Source organism: Hoplias malabaricus, chromosome 5 (genome assembly GCF_029633855.1).
Source record: "Hoplias malabaricus isolate fHopMal1 chromosome 5, fHopMal1.hap1, whole genome shotgun sequence".
In the NCBI taxonomy this organism is placed as follows: domain Eukaryota; kingdom Metazoa; phylum Chordata; class Actinopteri; order Characiformes; family Erythrinidae; genus Hoplias; species Hoplias malabaricus.
Window position 1 is genome coordinate 4,908,522 of NC_089804.1, and position 18,851 is coordinate 4,927,372.

Genomic DNA, 18,851 nt, shown 5'->3' on the forward strand with positions numbered 1-18,851 from the left:
TTCTGATAGTGGAGCAGAACGTCTGGACTCCAGCCATGACTCTGTTCAGTGGGGTGTAGATAGGAGCAGCTGTTAAACAAGGTGAGAACCTTTCTGAAGACGGCTGTAAAAATAAAAATTATCTCCTGAAAATGTCTGGGATGTTGGGATTATCAAAACTATAGAAATGAACAAATATATCAATGAACTTCGTGTTCAGCCCTAAATTCAGGTGAAAAAAGTTCCAAACAACTCACCTCTCCCACCCAAACACCCAGAGGATCCTGATGCCCACTGGTTCCTCTCTGCCAAGAAACTCAACATGGGTCAACGCTGGACCTCAGCAGGACAGTGACCCAAAGTCCAGCTTCTGCTTTGGCCATCTCAGGCCCCTGGTCGACTGTGGGGTGGACTCAGTGGGAGAGGGCCCGGGACGATCTGACAGACACTGCTAGGAATGAAGGGAGTGTGGTGTGTGACTGGGCAAGTGTGTGTCCAGGGTGTGTTCCTGCCCCCTGCCCCTGAACAGGACAAAGCACTTGCAAAAGAATAAATGGATGAAAGCAGACAAGTTACTTGCAGAAAGAAAATGTATTTTGCGTTTATTAATATTTCATATCAAAACTGCATTCTAACTTCTTTGGTTTCTGCAGCAATTGTAGGCACTCGTGTAACAACAGAACACACACGTCAAAGTCATACAGTTTCAGGGCTTATTTACAAGAAAATAAATCTGCTTGGACAGTATTAGTGACATACGAGTAAGGTGCTATAGATCAATAATAAACAAATTAAAACCAGCTCACAGCATGAGCCTCTAAAGCAGCTCAGACCGCTAAGGCACGCCCCCAGAGCTGAGAGCAAGGGTCCAGCTCAGAAAACCCGTTCCACAGAGGAGTTAGTGTAAATCCGAGGGTAGAGCCGAGAAAATGATAACGATGTCCAAGAAAGAGGTTTCCGTTTTGAGAAAATCCATAGTGCAGGAGTCCATTCGTCGAATTCACCACGGTGTCTTCTGGATTGCGTTTGCGTTTCAGTTTTACACCATGAGTTCGTCAAGGACATGGGAGCACGAGCAGGTAGAGAGACTTTACAGCTAAACTCCCAGAGGGGGCGCTGTTGAGCAGCACCTAAAAACTAAAAAAATACTCACAGTAAAATGAAACAAACATCAAATGAGTCATGCTTGAAGGTAGAGGAGGAAAAAAAAAAAGGAAAGGCACAGAACAACCCCTAAAACTCCAGAAATCAGGACCGTTCGGTTCCATTCGCTTATAAATGAGAAAGCTGAGGGTCTTAAAATTAGGATCCTCTAGGAGCAGGCAGCCCATGCTGGAAAAAGCTCTCATTTCATGGCAAAACAGAAGGAATCGAACTAGAAAAAACAAAACAAGGCGCTGGGGACATTCAGCTCTAGTCCAGTTGCCAGTCCAAGTCAAATACATTCACGTCAAAAGTGAGGTTACGAGTCACTGCCGTCCTCCATCTTCTTTGTTAGGCACGGGAAAGTGACACACAGCTCAGTGCGGTCTTAATTAACTTATATTACCTTCTAATACACACACACACATGGATGGGAGGTTGTGAACACATCAAAAATCGACTCACTACTAGAACAAAAACAAACAATTAAAAAACAAAACAAAACAGTAAACTCCCCCCTAAACACAAGAGTTGAGTTAAAACCAGATCTGCTGGACTGAGCCGATCAGGTATTGGGCGGAGGGGCGAAGGGACCACCCGAGTATCCCACCTCCCGGCCGCCGGAGTGTGGGATATAGCTCCGCCCCCTTCCCCTCACGTATCCTCTGTTCAAATACGACTGAGTGTAGGCTGCTCTGCCCCGCCCACCGTGATCTCGCCATGCTCTGAAGCTTCGCCCCCTGAACCCACCTCCTCTATCATCTTGGCCCCGCCTTCCTCCTGTCTTCATGGATCGGCTGTGGTAGGAACGCCCACTCCTCAGGTCGGCCTCGCCGTACTCCGCCTCCTCCAGGTCCCACACGTTAATGGGGGAGGTCGCCTGGACGTGGGAAATCAACCCTACCCCAAAGCTTAAAGGAGCGTTATCCTCTGCCTTGACACTTGACACTTCTGCCACTTCACTAGTCTGCTGTGTCTCCACGGCAACAGGGACAGCCATGGGGTTGATGTTTCCACCCCCAGGAAGTGGTTGACCTCTCCCTAAAGTTGGACCTTTTGCGGCCTGTGGGGTCAAGGACCTCTGGCCATCTCCGTCACCTCTCTCCATGGCCGGGGCCATCGCCACCAGTGTCATGTCCATCTCCGGACGTTGGGGAGGGGGGAACGGTGGGTGTTGGTGGCCAACAGGTGGAGAAGGGTAAGCCTGACCGCTCTGGGGTGGACGGGGAGCGGCAGAGTATTGTCCAGCAGTGGGGACGGAGTAGACCCCAGCGTAGAGGTTTGGAGAGGGGGAGACTGGCATGGGCATGTGCATAGGCAATGAACGAGAAGGTCCGGGGTAACCCCCAGCCTCCACTGGAGGAGGGCCAGGCACCACACCGCGTACGTCAAAATGGCCAACAGGGCCAATGTGGGAGTGGCCAGGGGCGGAGCCCACGTGCAGCATGGGCGAAACGTTGTCTGGTTGCCATTGTGGAGGGTAAGGACTGGAGGAAGGCGCAGGGAGAGGGACTTGACGCTGGATGTGGTAAGCATGGGTCAGCGGCACCAGATAAGTGTATGGAGGGTACATTTGATGTGTGTACGCCTGAGGACAAAAAAACACACTCGGTTAAAGACGGCCTGCGCTACTTTGCAGTGTTTATTTTGGCAGTCGTGGTCTTTTGACTAAAACGTGTATTACCACTCTCTGTAAAGTCCACACACTGTTTAACACCACGAAATGGATCTAGTTCTGTTTAGTTTTAATCGTAATGTCACATGCTGTTTAGTGACTAATGACTCGGGAGTCGACTCCGACCGCTGTGGAATCTAGACTTCGACCCTTGACCTTGATCCTTGCTGGAGTCGCCGAACTTGATTATGACCCAGAAAGAGCGCCATAGATCCAGAGTGAGCAGACACGACCGCGTCACTATCATATCGACTCTCAGACTCTCTCATCTAGAGTCGACCCCGACTCCCGGACCCCTCCGAGTCAAAGTATAGACTCTTCTGGAGGTTCGTTTGGGAGGTTTTGTTAGTCTCACTGAAATAATTTAATTAAATGTTACTTTTAGTCTAGGTTTTCCTGATGAAAATAGTAAATATATTTGAGTCCATGGCCTTATTCCATTAAATTTAAAACATAAAAATTTGCCAAATTTTCTATTTCTAAATGTTTTACTATTTGAAAAATAGTTTAAAATTTTGCTACATTTTAAAACCACTGAATATCCAACACTATATAATCAATATGGCCACTTATTTTTTCAAATACATTTTGTTTTATTTAACATTTTTAAAATGCTACAGAACGCATCACAAACCGAGACCGAGTCGACTCCAAGAGATTCAACTCTATGAATCATGGGCCAACAGTTCATACAAGCGACTCCCAGATGACTCTTTGGGAGTTGACTCCTCCTCAGTAAAAAGGTATACTGTGTCTGAAACGGCTCTGTTCAGTATATAGTGCAGTATTGTGCGGTATTTGGGGCCTGGTGGTTGAGAGAGTCCCTTCTAACCCCACCACCATGTCCCCTACGACTGATTATAACTCAGGCTCAGTTTCAAGTTACTAACAATCTATTTCTCTCAGTATTAACAGCAGAAGAAAAAAACATTATAAATGCGTAGACACAAACAAACCTTACCTTGACCCCGAGGTTGAAGAACCACCGAAGGACACTTGTATCTGAAAGCAAGGAAAACAAAATGTCTTCAGACATCCATGAACAAAAAGGTTCAAAAAGCAACACAAGAACGCTTCTCGGGACGTGAGACAAATGAGAAACATCCCAGTCTCTCTCAGGACTCCAGACAGGAGGCTGGTACCTTTCGGCAGGTCTTTTCCACCGGGGTGCTGAGACATATGTGGAGGCTGGACGGGCTCATCCTGCTCGTTCTGAGGGTAGCCAGGATAGAGAAGATCCTGGGACAAATGGGGAAGTGTTGCCAAGGAAAACGGATGCTGAGGGTGAGGGACCACGTGGGACAAGCAGTCAGGGCCTGTAGCAGGTCCAACACCTGTGTTATAAACAGACATCAAATGTACAAGAGGTTATATGCTTGTAAATATTAGGAACACAAATGGTCCCTACTCTACTCGACTCCATTTTTAACATCTGTTAAATCAGGTCCTGGTTCTGGAAGCGGGTTCTGGTTTAGTGGCTGTTCTCTCATGGTTCATAGCGAGTCGAGTAGGGACTAAACCGTGGCGTGTAAACCTTGCAGAGCGCTGATCATCCAGAGAGAGTCGTCACTCTACGCCACGCAACGCAGACGACCAGCACCAACTCTCCATCTGTAAAATCTCCAGCTGCAGCAGAGATCACGTTTGTTTTTATCCGACTCACGATGGCAGCTCGTAAAATTAGAAAAAAGAGGTTCAAACGCTCCTTGGATCGGTGGCCGACGAAAGAATCCAGCGAGAGCTGGACGCTGCAACAAGGAAGGAACAAACTCTACTGATCTGTCTGAACTGATGACGGAGCTGTGTTTAGTCCCAAACAACAACAACAACAACAACAACAACACGCCAATACACCATGAGTAAACACCGCTTAACGTTACCACCGCCATTGTTGTGGTTTCAAAAGCCCACTGTTCCCTTAGAGATGGGGTTTAAGACAACTACGGAGCTCTGTTCTAGTCCCAAACACCAGCAGACAGAAGCGGTGGGCAGAGGGATGCTTATACACAGAGGTCAGGGGGCTGCAGGGTATTTGGGGAAGCTCACACGTCCTGCAGTGATTTTAATGGAGTCTGGAGACAGGTGGTCCATCTCTGAGGAGACGCAGACAATGCTTCATTGCAGCCGTCCCCCTGAGACACTCCATCACTTCTAGCGGGGGAGGAACATAAACGTATGGCTAGTTCTGATTGGCTCTGTGGCAGACCTGACATCACATACTCCAAGTTAAGCCTCGCCCACTAACAAATTCCAAAAGAAATTAACAGGGAAAAATAACCTCCCCAAGAAAGTTTGTCTTTTAAAAGAGTCAGTGCAGGACACTTACCTGTGACAGGTGAGGCTGCAGGCTCAAAGGGGCGTGGCTCTTGAGGATGAGAATAAGGCAGAGTCATGGCAGATGACATGGCAGCAGTGGGGGTAAGAATGGGGACAGAAGTTGGGGAGGGATTCATATACGGTGTAAACTGGGGCATCATGGGAAAAGTACCAAACCCGATCTGGTGAACGGACCCACCCCCCTGTGCTGGGGCAGTCGATATACTAACAGGGGCAGGAGGGGCCATAGAGTGCGGTGCATGGGCAGGAGGGGTACTAGAGGCACCAGGAAGTTCAGCTGGGTGAACAGGCACTTCAGGCTCCGGAACGGACAAAGCAGGGGTAACTTGAGATGGATTTGGGGTAGGTGCCAAAGCAGGAGTGTTTGCAGGGGCAGTTTGAGATGGAATAGGTGTAGGTTGAGGACCTGAGGTAGTCTGATGGTGGCTAGGGCTGGGTGCAGGGGCAGGTTGAGGGTGAGCTGGAATGGGTGCAGGGGCAGGTTGAGGGTGAGCTGGAATGGGTGCAGGGGCAGGTTGAGTGTGAGCTGGAATGGGTGCAGGGGCATGTATAGGGTGGGTTGGAATGGGTGCAGGGGCAGGTTGAGAGTGGCTAGGGCTGGGTGCAGGGGCAGGTTGAGAGTGGGCAGTGCTGGGAACAGGGGCAGTTTGTGACTGCACAGGGGTGACTACAGGGGCAGTTTGAGAGTGTGCTCCTGTAGGTAAAGTGCTTGGGGCAACCAGTGGGGTTGTTCCAGCCTTAGGTGAAGTTTTAGTTAGAGGTAGAGGGGCAGACTGAAAGATGATGGGAAAAGCTGTGGGTACTGGGGCAGATTTAGAGGCAGGGGCAGCTGTGGTTGAAACTTCAGAATGGGTTGCTGAAGGCACAGAGACGATTCGAGAAGTGTTTGGGGTCAGAACAGAGGACACTGGCATTGTGACAGTACTAACAGCCCTGGGGGCAGTTTGGGCTTGAGTAGGTTTATTCTGAAGGGTAAGTGCCACTGTTGCTGGAGCAGATGCTGTCACAGTGGTTGTTCTAGAGACGGCAGCGGAAGTTTGAGCAGATGCTGAAGTAGCTGAAGGTGCAGCAGGTTCCGTTCGAGTCTGACAGGGGGTAGATTCAGCAGTCACAGAGGGGGCAGTAGTAGGTGGGTCAGGGGTAGTTTTAGAGGCTTTAAGAGCAGGCGAGTTGTTAGATGGAGGATTGGAGGCAGGATTTGGCTTCTCTTTGATGGGAGGGGAGCCTCTTTGGTCTTGGAGAAGACCGCCTTTCTTCTGGAAGACAGTGCAAACCTTAAAGTCAGAAGATCTGGAGAATTGCGAAGGGCACTAAAGTATATTAAACCTGATCCAATTCTGATTAAACAACTTACTCCAGGTTTCCCGCTGTCTGCTTTCGGATCAGGTCTCGGAGACTGCTCTTTGGGTTCTGAAACCATCAAATAGGTCAGGGTTCGTTAAAATGGCAGAAGAAGACCCTGTCTCATGAATCAAATGTGTATTAGCTTTAGTCTCATTTTATTCATTTATTTATTGTTAGTTTTAATCCATTAAACTTACAAACCCTAAATATATTTAAGTCTTTCTAAAGGATTTCATATTTTACAAATATTATTTAAAAATAACTTGCCTTTCATCTTTAAAAACATTAACATCCAAAATTATGGAAAGTATATGGCCACTGTTTTTCAAACACAGCTTGCATTTCTTTAACATTAACATACGGAGAGTGAGTCGACTCCATGAATCACTGGCCCAGAGTCAATACAAGCAACTCAGAGAAGCGTGAAGAACCGATTCTTTGGGAGTCGACTCCTCTTCATTAAAAAGATGCACTTTTCTGGGGTACGGCCATTTTGAAGTAGTGTCCAAAACAATTTTCAGTGCACTCAAACAATCCCACAATGCACCGCACCCGGTAGTGTACCACATGTACGCAAGAGGACAGTGGTTACCCATAATCCACAGTGCTGTTTTGTAAAATCATTCACTGAATTCTGAATTCTGTGCACTATATAGTGAGTAATATGGGGAGTAGCACATAGGGAGCCATTTCAGACAGAGGTGTCAACTCCCTACGAATCATTTGATCGTTGGAGCATTTTCCTGTTTCAATTTCCTTTTTCTAAATCTGAAATATCCTGTCATTTATTAATCTTTCACCTTATCTTCCTATGATTCAAATGACCTTCATTAGTCCTACGGTCTGAAAAATAGGTCAGCAATTAGTTAGGTAACGGAGCTCAGCTGAGTCTAATCTAACCCGGATCTCCTGTCTCACGTTAGTGGACCACCTTCTGTGCTGCACTGGTCATATTCAGCTCTTGGATAATCGGGGGTGACCATCCGTTTTTTATTTGAGCTTTGTGGTTTCCAGTGTAAGAAGATCAGACAAGAACCCTGTCCAAGTCTAGTGAGTCTGATGAGACAAGCCCCATGTTCAAGTTCTCTATGAAGGAGAATATTAACCCTATATTACCTGTAAGTCCCCTCACTCACCTGTGTCGACCTTCTTTCGGGAGCCTTTCCGCTCTGCTCTTTTACTGCTCTCACCAGCTGCAGCCTGCATTCGTTCATTCATTCACCCACGCACACACACACACACACACACACACACAATCAGCAATCCCCAACACCAAGTCCAAGAGACCAGCTCCAGAACAATGCCTTCACTTAAAGGAACAGTAGGTAAGATTTGTTGTTTTGCCTCCTGGGCTCCCTCTAGTGGTGCAGAGTGTAATTCACTTTTACAGCACAGTCCTGAAGTCAGGAGAAAATATAGTGGGAGGTGGGTGTGGTTTCCTACCCTCCTCCAAAAGCTACATAGCGCAGTTTCTGCAGTGCTGAGCCCAGAGAGGCAAGGACAGAGGCTCTATTCTCCCGATCACAGCTCAGTGGATCATCTCAACGATTTTAAAACAGTAATATTAAGGTGGAAATCTAATCTGCTACTCTACCTGCGCACTGGCTTCGAGGCTAGGGAAGTTGTTCTCATCTTTGTGCAGAAGCTCCAACACGAGGAGCTCCTCTTCCTCCGCGGGGGACATGCCCAGTCCACCAACGTCCGGGTCAGTCTTTCTGTACACACACACACACAGGGAGGATTATTCATTAGATACATTGTTTAAGGTGGTAATTTAAGGTGGTTTTTCCTTCTTTGTTTTGTTCCTCTTTACAGCAGCTGAAGATCATTCATTCATTCTCAACTTCCATAACTGCTTCATTCTGATCAGACTTATGGTGGGTCCCTGGATGGGTGCCACTCAACCACAGCGTATCAGTCGCTCTCAACTATGGACACTTGCTCCGCCAATCCACCTACCCCCTCCAAAAGTTACACAGTGCAGTTTCTGCAGAGGTCCTATTCTCACCTGTAATAGTGTTGCTTTAAGGTAGCGTCCTACGTTATTAGTTACTGCTTTAATAAAATAATACATCTATAATAAAATAATGTAACTATTTGGCGGACCCACTCCCCTTCGAGTTTTCTCAGTTTGACCAGCTGCACATTACACAGTGAGAAAGATATTCATTTGAGTATTAGCTTAAAACACACCGGCTACTAGCATTCTTTCCCTGGGACTGATTGTCTTCAGAGGCCTGTGGGGGCCAGGAGTGTTGTTTCTGCACATGGCTGCCAGTCGTCTGGGACGTGTACGGATTAGACACAGACCTGGCCGTCTTCCTCCCACCTCTGGACTCCCACTCTGTGAAGACAGACATGACACAGATGTTAGAAAGGCCTCATGATACCAACAGAACCCCAAACTGCAATTTACTAAATATCTGCACATACCCTGAACATATGACTTCAGGATATTCTAAAACACAGTTCTGTTTCTTAATCAAACGTCTGTGACCTGCTTTGGTCCAAACCCCACGAGCCCCACAGCAGAGTTCTCCCCCTGTGTAAACAGCCCCTGTTCAGAACGCTCGCTTTCAGCACCTGTTCCTTTAAATGATAATGAGCCGCTCGCTGTTCACCCCGACCCCGAGCGCACAGCAGTGAGGAGTGAGGAGCAGAAGCTCTGGTTTTTAGCTGTTTTCACTCTGTTCTCTTTCTTCTCCATAGTCTTTTTCTCAGATTTTACTCAGTGCTCTTATTTCTCAATACTCGTTGTGTCTGTTTAACCTGCTGTGTTGCACTATCACTATCATTGTGTGTGTGTGAGAGAGAGAGAGAGAGAGAGAGAGAGAGATATTGATTCACCGTTTGTGTGTCCATTGCCGTTGGTCATGGAGTGTCTCTTTCCCTTCTCTGTCACAGTGCTCCATGACTCTTCTGAGGGACTGCGCAGATTCCAAAGTGGAACAACGTGTCTACAAACGCACACACACACAAATCATGAACACATGAACATGTTACAAACCACTTAGAATAAATTCTCCACATTTCTGAAGCTAAGTGCACGTCTGAACCTGTAGAAAGCTTCTCCATCTCACGCAAAACCAGAGAGAGAGAGAGAGAGAGAGAGAGAGAGAGAGAGAGAGAGAGAGAGAGAGAGAGAGAGAGAGAGAGAGACTGTGTATGTATGTGTTTCTGTGTGTTACCTCTCTCCGAGCTCCTTGATGAAGACAGTAACTGGTCCATTATCAGAGTTGACTTCCTGGATGTAGGCACCGTAGAACCGACCAGTGTTAGTCAGGCGTACCTGAGAGAGAGAGAGAGAGAGAGAGAGAGAGAGAGAGAGAGAGAGAGAGAGATGGGTAGAAGGAGAATGCCAGAAAGACAGAGACAGGTGAAAAGAAAGAGAGAGAGAAAGTAAGAAAGTGAAGGGGGGTGTAAATGAATGAAGTTAATGAGGTTTAAACTGTGATCATTCATTCATTCATTCATTCACTCTTCTGTGTGTTCTGTTCTCAGCCAGGAGAAAAACGTGAGGGGTGCTAAAAAAGGATGTTGCCCCTTCACTGTTGGGAATCATCCCTGAGCATCAGACCTGGGCAGAGATCAGATCATCTGACCACACTGTACACAGACTGACACAGGTTTGACTGCAGGACAGGGGTGTGCAAACTTTCAGCTCTTTTTTCACTGCGTGGTAATGACGCTATTCTGTTTGGTCCCTGGTTGATCAACAGTGTCTTGTTGCACACACACACACCTGGCACTTGTCTCCAGCTGTGTACTGCATCCCTGCGGCCATACAGAAGTCCCTCCTCTGCTGATCTAGAGAGAGAGAGAGAGAGAGAGAGAGAGAGAGAGAGCGAGATTCAGCATTTCTATCGGAAAGGGCTTACATGGCATCACAAGTTTTTAACATTTAAAACAGGAAAACGCTCTCAGCGCCTGTTCCTTTAAATGATAATGAGCCGCTCGCTGTTCACCCCGACCCCGAGCGCACAGCAGTGAGGAGCGAGGAGCAGAAGCTCTGTTTTTTAGCTGTTTTCACTCTGTTCTCTTTCTTCTCTGTTTTTACTCAGTGCTCTTATTTCTCCGCGCTCGTTGTGTCTGTTTCGCTGAGTTTAACCTCGTCTTTCAGCTCTCACATAAACACGGGTCCTGCGCTGTGATTGGACAGACTCAGACGAGGGGGCGGGGCCATTCTAAAGTCTCTGCACTTGACATCAGACGTGGAGCAGAATCAGAACGAATCGTTTTATCCCGTGCTTTCTGACACAGGCATTGACTCAGGGGTCTTGGTGGGCTCCAGATTCAAACGTTTATAAAATATGTTTCAGTTTGAAACAAATGCCTCAAAAGATTTGCTTACACACAAACATCATTAACATAATTAAAACCCTCCTGTTGGGCCTGCAGGACTGGTTTTACAATGAGGAAGATGCACCGCTGTGGGCAGGTGTCTGATACAACGCTACATTCACATTATTAGACTGAACGGCACCAAATCTGATTCTGTCAGGGCTGGGTGCACACGTTAATTCATGTCACATGTTAACGGTCAGGGATTTTGTGCAGTCAATGATGAGGTCATTGTAGTTGACAGCGTCTCAAACAGCTCTGTGCTCCCTACGTAGTGCACTAGATGGGGTTTTTAATGTTATTAATAAAATGACAATATACAAATACACATTTATACATCTATTATTAAGATAAACTTGTGGTAGGTTACAGAGAGCTAAATAAATAAGCAAACAAACAAACAAAAAGAACATACCTTTTTTCGACTGTATCCACACGTCGTACGGCACGTTCCTGAAGACCCCGGGGTTCAGGGCGCACTGAACTTCACGAGGCAGAGAGCCACGCCCACATCCTCTGGACTGGCCCCGCCCACGACCCTTTATGGTAAAAGATCAATCAGACAGCTGTTTCCAAACTAACTGCACCTGTGTGTGTGTGTGTGTGTGTGTGTGTGTGTATGTACCTTATAGGATGGTCTGTTGTTCACGGTGGTCATGTTCCCAGACGCTTCACTGGACCTAGACATAGCATGCACACACACACACACCCACACACACTCGGGTGAGGCAGTGTGTATTAAAGCAGTATCAGTAACGCAGCGGGTGGGTTTTCGAGTCCAGAACACATTTGTGTACACAGTGAAATGAAAGGGTGGAGTCCAAGTGGCAGATATTTATAACTTCCTGCACCTGTCTGCCTCTGCATTTTAAGATGCCTTTTGAGGTGAGGGACTCCACCTGCCCTGAAACTTCCTTCACCGCCTTTCTTCAGATCAACAGCAAAGGTGGAGTGAAGGAGAGTGAAACAGCTCTGAGTAGCATTAGTAATCAAGGTAGTAGTAAAAATGATAATCATAATAACAACCAGTGAGGGACGGACAGACACTCACCAGACGTCCTCTGCCTCGTCCTGGTCAGACTCGTCACTGCCCTTACACACCTCGGCCTCAGCGGCCTCATCCCTCGCTCTTGGCCCTTTCGTATTTGTTAGAGCACTGCGGTCCATCCCATACACTCGCTCGTACAGCAGCTCGTAGAGGATCGCTGTTAAAGAACACACTCAGCGTCACAGACGGAGAATCACTGCTGATTCAAACAGTATTTTTAACAGGTTAAAGCAACAGTAGGTAGTATTTTCACCTTAAAATTACAGCTTCGACATCATTGTGATGCATCATTGAGCTGTAACAGGGAGAACAGACGCTCTGGCGTTGCTACTCTGGGCTCAGCACTGCAGAAATTGCACTGTGTACATTTAGAAGGAGGGTAGGTGTCCAAAACTCTCCCTCTCTGCTCTCCCACAGTGCTGTAAAAGTGACTTACACTCGTCTGAATTACACTGTAGAGGGAGCCCAGGAGCTAAATCTCACCTAGTGTTACTTTAACCCTGACAATAATAATTCCTGGAAATTAATTTACAGAGCGGTAGGTGACTCACATTGACACATGGCAGCGTTCTTGACAAAGGACGCTGGGTAAACACTGTCGTAGTGGTTTCCGTTGAGGAAGCAGAGTTGCACCTGAAATCAGACAAGAAACAGTTAAAGAAAAACCTGTTTACAAACTCATTACAAAATGTAATGATTACATTGTGGGGACCTCCAACTGTAAGACAAGTCCCCACAATGTAATCATTACATTTTAAGGTGAAGACATGTTTAAGGCTGGGTTAATGTGAGATTTGGGTTTAAGGTTAAGCTCGTAGTTCTCATGGGAATGTCTCCACACAATGAATGGGAGTCTATGTAACATCCCCACAGTTCACAGATACAAGATAGAGTGTGTGTGTGTGTTGTGTGTATTTTATTGCAGGTTTTACTGGTCAGTTCGTCACGAGATGTGTGTGCGGTGTAAAGTGCAGCTGGCGTTTTTAAATTAGGTCAAAAATTAAAAGTGTCAAAGATGGAGTGCTGTCAAAATGAATGCTTTAGCCCACGTTAACCCCTCGTGTGAATCTTTTTGAGTTAATCATTTTACCAAATGATTTGATTAATATGTAAAATTTGATTTAAAATGTAAGTGTGTGTGTGCGTGCGTGTGTGTGTGTGTGTGTACCTTATCAGGGAAGCCGTTCTCTGTGATGTTGGCTGGTGGTTCTCCAGGGTTCTGATAGATGATAAAGTCATGTCTGGAGAAACACATCGTAAGAGAGATCAGTGTTTCAATAACTCTCTCAGATTCAGTCTAATAACTCATAGGCAATGGGTTTTAAACGCTGTACCACAGCCCTGTCCAACAGTAGGGCCGCCGCAGAGGGACATTCCCGTCCTGAAGGACAACCCTGAACTTACTAATCTACTGCAGAAGATTTCCTTTCAAATTTCATATTTAAATGTTTAAAGAAAACGTACGTGAGATTTGGTCATTTCTCTTTTACAGCACTGTCCTCAGAGTGAGAGCGACAGGGGGGGTGGCCTCCTACCCTCCTACAAAAGTTACACAGTGCAGTTTCTGCAGTGCTGAACCTGGAGTAGCAACAAAAGCAGCTCTATTCTTCCTCTTACAGCTCAGTGGAGCATCACGATGATTTAAGGTGAAAATCCTTCTTAGTGTCGCTTTAAAAAGACAGAACTGCAGCTGCAGCTACTGAATCACTCTTTACTGAAAGTGCCAGCTCTAAATGATCATTAATTGCTGCTTTTAAATGAGTCAGTGACATGGATTTATTGAGGACCACTGAACACTGATGATGTAGGATCCACTGTCTGTCAGCCTTACTTATAAATGACGGCCAGTGCACTTATCTCCACCTGCCCAACCCAGCTCTAGAGAGAGGAAAAAAAAGACATTCGTTTACTTCGTTATGTTTGACTCTGGGAGTACAGTAAATGTCACTGAAATTACCTGAGCACATCACATTTTAACTGGTGAAACACCTCTGGACTCTTACCTGTGGATGCTGAAGTCTCTGCAGATACTCCTCGAAATCCCCCTCAATAAACTGAAACAGAATATTAGCACCTTTCAGTAACGACATTAGACCACGCCTCTCATTAAAGGGGTACTTGGTTAAGAGGGATTACAGCTCACGCACCGACTCGTACAGCTCTCGGTTCTGTCGGAGGTACTTCACGCACTCCGCTCGGACCTGGGTGTGTAGCCCCTGGCTGTGCAGCACCTGCAGATCAGCACAAAGGGATCAGAAGTCACGTCGGTACGACAGAGGGTGTGTGATGCTCTGTGACAGATGTGGGTCCTGTTCGGGGTGCGTTCAAAAACAGTTAAAAATGTTCCGAACATTTCTCTACTAGAGGTGGGCCCCAGAAACATAATAAATGTTTATTACAAGGTTAACATTTTCAAACATTCAGAAAATACAAAAAAACGAAATAAACCTTTGTATAAAATAAATTTTGTAGCGTATAAATCTACCACACAGTCCAGAGAAATGTGTGTATAAACAGCAAAGATAAACAATTACACAATAAAAACCCTTAAAGTTCCAGAGTAAATCATGTTAGAGCTCACATTGTCTGTGCTCAACTCTGTGAAAAGATCAGTTCCCCTTTTGTTGTTACAGGCTTCTTTCATTTCTTACAATTACAGTGGTTTATTCATTCATTATCTGTAACCCTTATCCAGTTCAGGGTCATGGTGGGTCCAGAGCCTACCTGGAATCACTGGGCACAAGGCAGGAATACACCCTGGAGGGGGCGCCAGTCCTTCACAGGGCAACACACACTCTCACACTCACACCTACGGACACTTTTGAGTCACCAATCCACCTACCAACGTGTGTTTTTGGAGCATGGGAGGAAACCGGAGCACCCGGAGGAAACCCACGCAGACACAGGGAGAACACACCACACTCCTCACAGACAGTCACCCGGAGGAAACCCACGCAGACACAGGGAGAACACACCACACTCCTCACAGACAGTCACCCGGAGGAAACCCACGCAGACACAGGGAGAACACACCACACTCCTCACAGACAGTCACCCGGAGGAAACCCACGCAGACACAGGGAGAACACACCACACTCCTCACAGACAGTCACCCGGAGGAAACCCACGCAGACACAGGGAGAACACACCACACTCCTCACAGACAGTCACCCGGAGGAAACCCACGCAGACACAGAGAGAACACACCACACTCCTCACAGACAGTCACCCGGAGGAAACCCACGCAGACACAGAGAGAACACACCACACTCCTCACAGACAGTCACCCGGAGGAAACCCACGCAGACACAGAGAGAACACACCACACTCCTCACAGACAGTCACCTGGAGGAAACCCACACAGACACAGGGAGAACACACCACACTCCTCACAGACAGTCACCCGGAGGAAACCCACGCAGACACAGAGAGAACACACCACACTCCTCACAGACAGTCACCCGGAGGAAACCCACGCAGACACAGGGAGAACACACCACACTCCTCACAGACAGTCACCTGGAGGAAACCCACGCAGACACAGGGAGAACACACCACACTCCTCACAGACAGTCACCCGGAGGAAACCCACGCAGACACAGAGAGAACACACCACACTCCTCACAGACAGTCACCCGGAGGAAACCCACGCAGACACAGAGAGAACACACCACACTCCTCACAGACAGTCACCCGGAGGAAACCCACGCAGACACAGAGAGAACACACCACACTCCTCACAGACAGTCACCCGGAGGAAACCCACGCAGACACAGAGAGAACACACCACACTCCTCACAGACAGTCACCCGGAGGAAACCCACGCAGACACAGAGAGAACACACCACACTCCTCACAGACAGTCACCTGGAGGAAACCCACACAGACACAGGGAGAACACACCAACACACACTGTGCAGCTACAGCTCAGTTTAAAATATTCTGCACTTTTTATTCTGTAACGTCACTTTGGTTTTTTTCTTTAATTGTATCATTTTAATCATGTTTTCTTTTATTATTTTTATGTGTTTTCTTTTATTGCACTATTTTAACTGTCTTTTATGATTTTTATTCTTGCTCTTAATTTACCTGTTTTTCTACAGACTCTGAATTGTCCTTGTGTATGAAAAGGTGCTCTATAAATAAACTTGCCTTGCCTTGTGCTTTTGTCGTTAAAAAAAGCTTCAAGAGAATTAACACATCACAAATCACAGGTTTTTGTTGCATTTTACAGAACAGTGTTTGAAAAAGGGTTTGTAAAATATTAATATAAATAACATTAAATACTAGCTTTTCATAAGGGTTTATCTGCACCTCACAGGTAACTAATGGGTGTGTTGTGAATAAACAACAGCTGCAATAGTAGTTAAACTACAGAGCTTAGTTTTAGAAGACGTCTCGGGACAGGTGGGAAATTAACAGCAGTTTTCTTCTGGCTGATTGTTTGTTCAGCTGTTCGCAGTTGTGTTACAACAGGAAATAACGTGAAGTAAAAAGGACAGGCAGCTATTTTACGAACGAGAAACAATAACAACAGCATTCAATAGGAACAAGCCAGGACACCTCTGCTCTCAGTTACTGTCTACGAATGATCTGAAAAGCAGTCCCAGAAATCTGTATCCACTTCTTAAACAGAAATTACATTTTGCAAACTGGCGATAAGTGTGTGTGTGTGTGTGTGTGAATATATTCTGCAAGTTAAAAGTCCACAGGCTTGAGGAATTTGGAGGTGGGTTTTATGGGAAAAGCCCATGGGTGTGGCCTTGGCTGAGGCAGGTTTTACTGAGATGCAGCAGCAATACACAAGTCTTTTAAAGTCTCTATTAAGCCTGAGTGTAAAAGCCGTGTCCCTCCCAACCTCTCAGGGCGTTGTACTGCCAATCAACCACCACGGACTCATTGGAGAAGCTGAACAGCACCTGAATCTGAAAAATAACTGCACGCTTTTAAAGCACACAAAAATAATAATAGATATGTAAATATTTTGTTCACTGAGGAGAACTGTTCATTTTAAAACATAAAAATGTACACTTTTTTCATTGTCACTGCACAACTTGACAAAACTGTTCCTCTGAGTGTAGCCTCAGACACTCCAGCTGTGGATGTTGAGGGAGGATACAGTGCTGTTCCTTCCCTCTCTAGCCATACTGAGTCTGAAGTCTGTGGACTGATAAACACAGATACACTCTGATATTTCTGTGTTAGCAGAAATAGTAGGGAAAGACGTTTTGTAAATAATAGCTGTGTATTAAAACGAACAGAAATGCATCATATTTAAAAGTTTGCTCTGAGCTGAAGTGGCACTATTTATTTTTTTACTTAAAAAAAAGAAACAAAATGCATAGTTTAGACAGCCTCCATCTCCTCCCACCCATCTGCCCCCTGTCTCCAGCCCAAAAGCCCCACATCACGAGCTGACAGGATTGGTTCCTTTGATGTGTGACATCAGAAACCCAGGCTGTCTGAATCTGTGTGTTTGTTACACTGAGATTTCAAGGTGGAGATAAGTCTTCAGGCGTATGAACATTAGCACACACACACACACATGCTAACCAGGCTAAACCCTGGATTTACCTCAGAGAGGGCTCTTCAAAGTCAGGGCAGGTTTTATTTTTTACCATTTCACTTTATTGACTAGTATAACTTGCGACTGAGCGAATGCGGCAAAGGTCCTGCGTGTTTAATCCACCAGTGGGACAGGAATTTACTTCTGAAAGGCGTAAAAACGGCTAAATAAATACTTTACAAACTAAAAATAGCAATAGCTCTGCAACAGGAGTGTCCTGGGTTAGCATAATTAGCTGTTAGCTGGCTAATCTGCCAGTCACGCTGACAGACCGCACTGGACAAATGTAATTTAACTTCCAAAAGAAAGAAATAACCCTAAAGTAGTGGTCGGCTTTTGACCATTGTGTCTGCGCTTCGTGAGTCTGTCTCTTGGTAACAACTCTGCATTCAAAGGACACTTTTAAAGCACAACACGGGGCTGCGTTCCAATATACATTCCAAATTCTATTTAGGGTCCCTATGTAGTGAATAGAATCCTGGCAAACCGTAAGCGTTGTGCTCACTAGGTAGTGAGCGAGTGAGTTATTGACGCACACCTGCGGGTTTATGGGACCCTAACTAATCTGTAAATTAAAAAAAGCCCACCGTCGCTGCCGTAAACACTCCACCTAGCCCCGTTACGGTTTATACTGTAGTTAAACTCCAGAAAAGCCGCACCGACCTGCTCGGCCACGGCTCTGAACAGACACGAGCCGTCCTTGGCGATCCTTCTCCGGTAAAGTCCGTTCGCCTTCAGGTAGTCGTCCATGAGCTTCTCATCCAGACCTTTATTGCCGCCAGTGCCGCTGTTGGCGGCGGTGCTCTGCGAGTTTGCTGCCATGTTTAGTCTCTCTAACTAAAGTCCTCGGATGCTCCCTTGTCCTCCTAAAACACTACATCCTAGTCCCGTCCACCACGGACAGAGAGATTGGGACTTTTATTCTGCTGCCGCTCACAAACCGCCCAGCAGCAGCATCTTCACACACTCTCCCTTTCGCTTTCAAGGAAACGAAACTTCTCTCCGCGGTTCGGTTCGAGAACAAAGTCCACGGGGAGCGGAGCGGAGAGACAGCAGTGTCCTCACGACGAGCGCTGAGTCTGGGAGCTGAGTCTGTCTCAAACCGGGGACATGGAAGACCACGCCACTCCGTAAGAAGTGGAAAAACAAAAGCAGACGCTGCTCATTTCGGTTTTGTTTCACACCTGTTTTCCGACCAGCCCCGCCCCCTCGCACTGTGATTGGCCACGACCATTTTAGGGGATTGTATTTATTATCATCATCATCATATATTTAAATAATAAAATTCCTGTTTGATTTTTCTTTTAATTAAATATTTATTTTTGAATTAAATGGAGTGACATTTTTCCCTGTTAAAACCCCCTGCGATGATGTCAGCGAGAGCCTGAGGGCGGGGATAACTTATATTAACCAATCAT

At 46.4% G+C, this 18,851-nt stretch overlaps 1 protein-coding gene across 2 annotated transcripts; it reads right to left on the reverse strand.

Annotated features, from left to right (window-relative positions):
* Window positions 1–205: 205 nt before the first annotated feature.
* otud4 (OTU deubiquitinase 4) lies at window positions 206–18,650 on the reverse strand. 2 transcript variants are annotated; one of them, XM_066673323.1, is made up of 20 exons: window positions 18,097–18,650; window positions 14,015–14,098; window positions 13,871–13,921; window positions 13,699–13,745; window positions 13,036–13,108; window positions 12,419–12,500; window positions 11,871–12,024; window positions 11,445–11,499; window positions 11,235–11,358; window positions 10,221–10,285; window positions 9,667–9,767; window positions 9,326–9,435; window positions 8,672–8,822; window positions 8,073–8,193; window positions 7,615–7,678; window positions 6,489–6,544; window positions 5,124–6,390; window positions 3,940–4,131; window positions 3,759–3,799; window positions 206–2,710 (listed from the first exon to the last, which is right to left on the reverse strand). In XM_066673323.1, exons 1-20 carry the CDS (start codon window positions 18,253–18,255, stop codon window positions 1,688–1,690), a joined length of 4,020 nt encoding a protein of 1,339 aa, XP_066529420.1. In that variant the 5' UTR covers window positions 18,256–18,650; the 3' UTR covers window positions 206–1,687. The 2 variants fall into 2 exon arrangements, with proteins under 2 accessions (XP_066529420.1, XP_066529421.1); XM_066673324.1 differs by lacking the exon at window positions 14,015–14,098.
* Window positions 18,651–18,851: the final 201 nt, after the last annotated feature.